Genomic DNA, 1527 nt, shown 5'->3' on the forward strand with positions numbered 1-1527 from the left:
ATGATATAAAGTAAAAAGGAAAGATAAGAGAATTCCTGTGGAAATTTCAACCTACCGTATACAGTGAACTTAAAGGGCTCTAGAGCACTTGGCAGCAGAAACGTCACAAGAACGTGCATGTGTGATAACACAAAATTTATTTAAATGTATGAAGAATCCTGATTTGCTACTTGAACTATTAAGCAGTTTAAGAATACGTATTTTGAAAAAATATAATTGCAACTGCACCAATATGATACCTTACAACCATTTATATGTCCAGTTCAGGGAGGGGAATGACCTTTTCTCTGGGGATATCAGGAATTCACACATACATACAAGCTGACAAAATACTCATAAATATAAATATAAATAAATAAATTATTTTGTTAAAAAATAAATTATCCTTTTCTAAACATATGGTGGTACACAGACTGAGTGTTTTTGAGCATATTGGTTATTCTGTTATCAGAACTGATTTGTATCAGAGGAGTAATTGTGGGATAGACATTCATCACAAACTTCTGGACAGTCGGGATGGCTGGGTCATACATCCATAACAGGACTGCAGTGGATGAGATGATAAAGTCCACCCAGTACATGACCACAAAGGAAACCACCAGCAGCAAGATGGTCTGGGTGGCCCTTTTCTCATGAGATGCTCTTGGGTAGCTGAGGCTGTGAAGGTGTTGGCATTGCCTCTGATGTCTGAACAAGATAATCACCGTATATCCACTTGTGATCAGCATAACTCCTATGAGAAATACTTCCCTGGAGGTTGCTACTGTTAAAATGAATCCCTTGATGATGTAGTTCATGGGGAAGAGGGAGCAGGATTTAGTGATCTTCATCTGGTTTGTTTCACTCACATTGGTAAAAGCACCAATATAGAAGATATGGTGGCTACTGAATAACAAGTTGAAAAACCAGATAAATAAGAAAGCACGAATCATGTATTCTTTTACTTTATATTTAAAGTTTGCCAACAAAGAGGAACTGGGACTGAGAGTGACCGCCTGAAACACACTCAGGAGGCAGGTGATGCAGATGGAGAGGCCTCTCATCACTCTGTTTATGTAAAAATTTGTCTTACATTTGAAGTCATTTTCAATGTTCAGTGACTCAAATATGTCCCAAAGCCAAATATCCGGTCCAGTGAGTAGCAGCACTATGTGGATGAAGGCCAATATACAGGAGATCTCATCCGTGGGCTTAGGTCTGTGACCTAGAATTATGAAAGTGTAGAAAAAAAGGAGAAAAATGTTGGCTAGGACTCCAAGTGAAGCTTGGAAATTAAGGACATTCCTTAACGAGGACATACGTGGAAAGCATACTCATCTTAACACTATAGTAGAAGCGTATTTTATATACCTGGGAAAAATAATAGAATATACATCAGACTTGTGATTCACTGGTCAGTGTTTCTATATCATCATTTTATTTTACCTACTTATTCTTGATTAACCCATCTCTTTAACTTCTGATGTTCCAGTCTGGATATCACAGCCCACATTTCTATATACTTCTCCATGTATCTACCTGTGTATA

General features: G+C 37.6%; 1 protein-coding gene across 1 annotated transcript; it reads right to left on the reverse strand.

The window, feature by feature from the left end:
• Positions 1-380: 380 nt before the first annotated feature.
• Positions 381-1322, reverse strand: LOC126495097 (vomeronasal type-1 receptor 90-like). Its single transcript, XM_050132699.1, has one exon. It carries the CDS (start codon positions 1296-1298, stop codon positions 381-383), a length of 918 nt encoding a protein of 305 aa, XP_049988656.1. The 5' UTR covers positions 1299-1322.
• Between the last annotated feature and the right edge of the window lie 205 nt (positions 1323-1527).

Source organism: Alexandromys fortis, unplaced genomic scaffold (genome assembly GCF_014885135.2).
Source record: "Alexandromys fortis isolate MF-2015 unplaced genomic scaffold, M_Fortis_MF-2015_v1.1 scaffold_446, whole genome shotgun sequence".
NCBI lineage: Eukaryota > Metazoa > Chordata > Mammalia > Rodentia > Cricetidae > Alexandromys > Alexandromys fortis.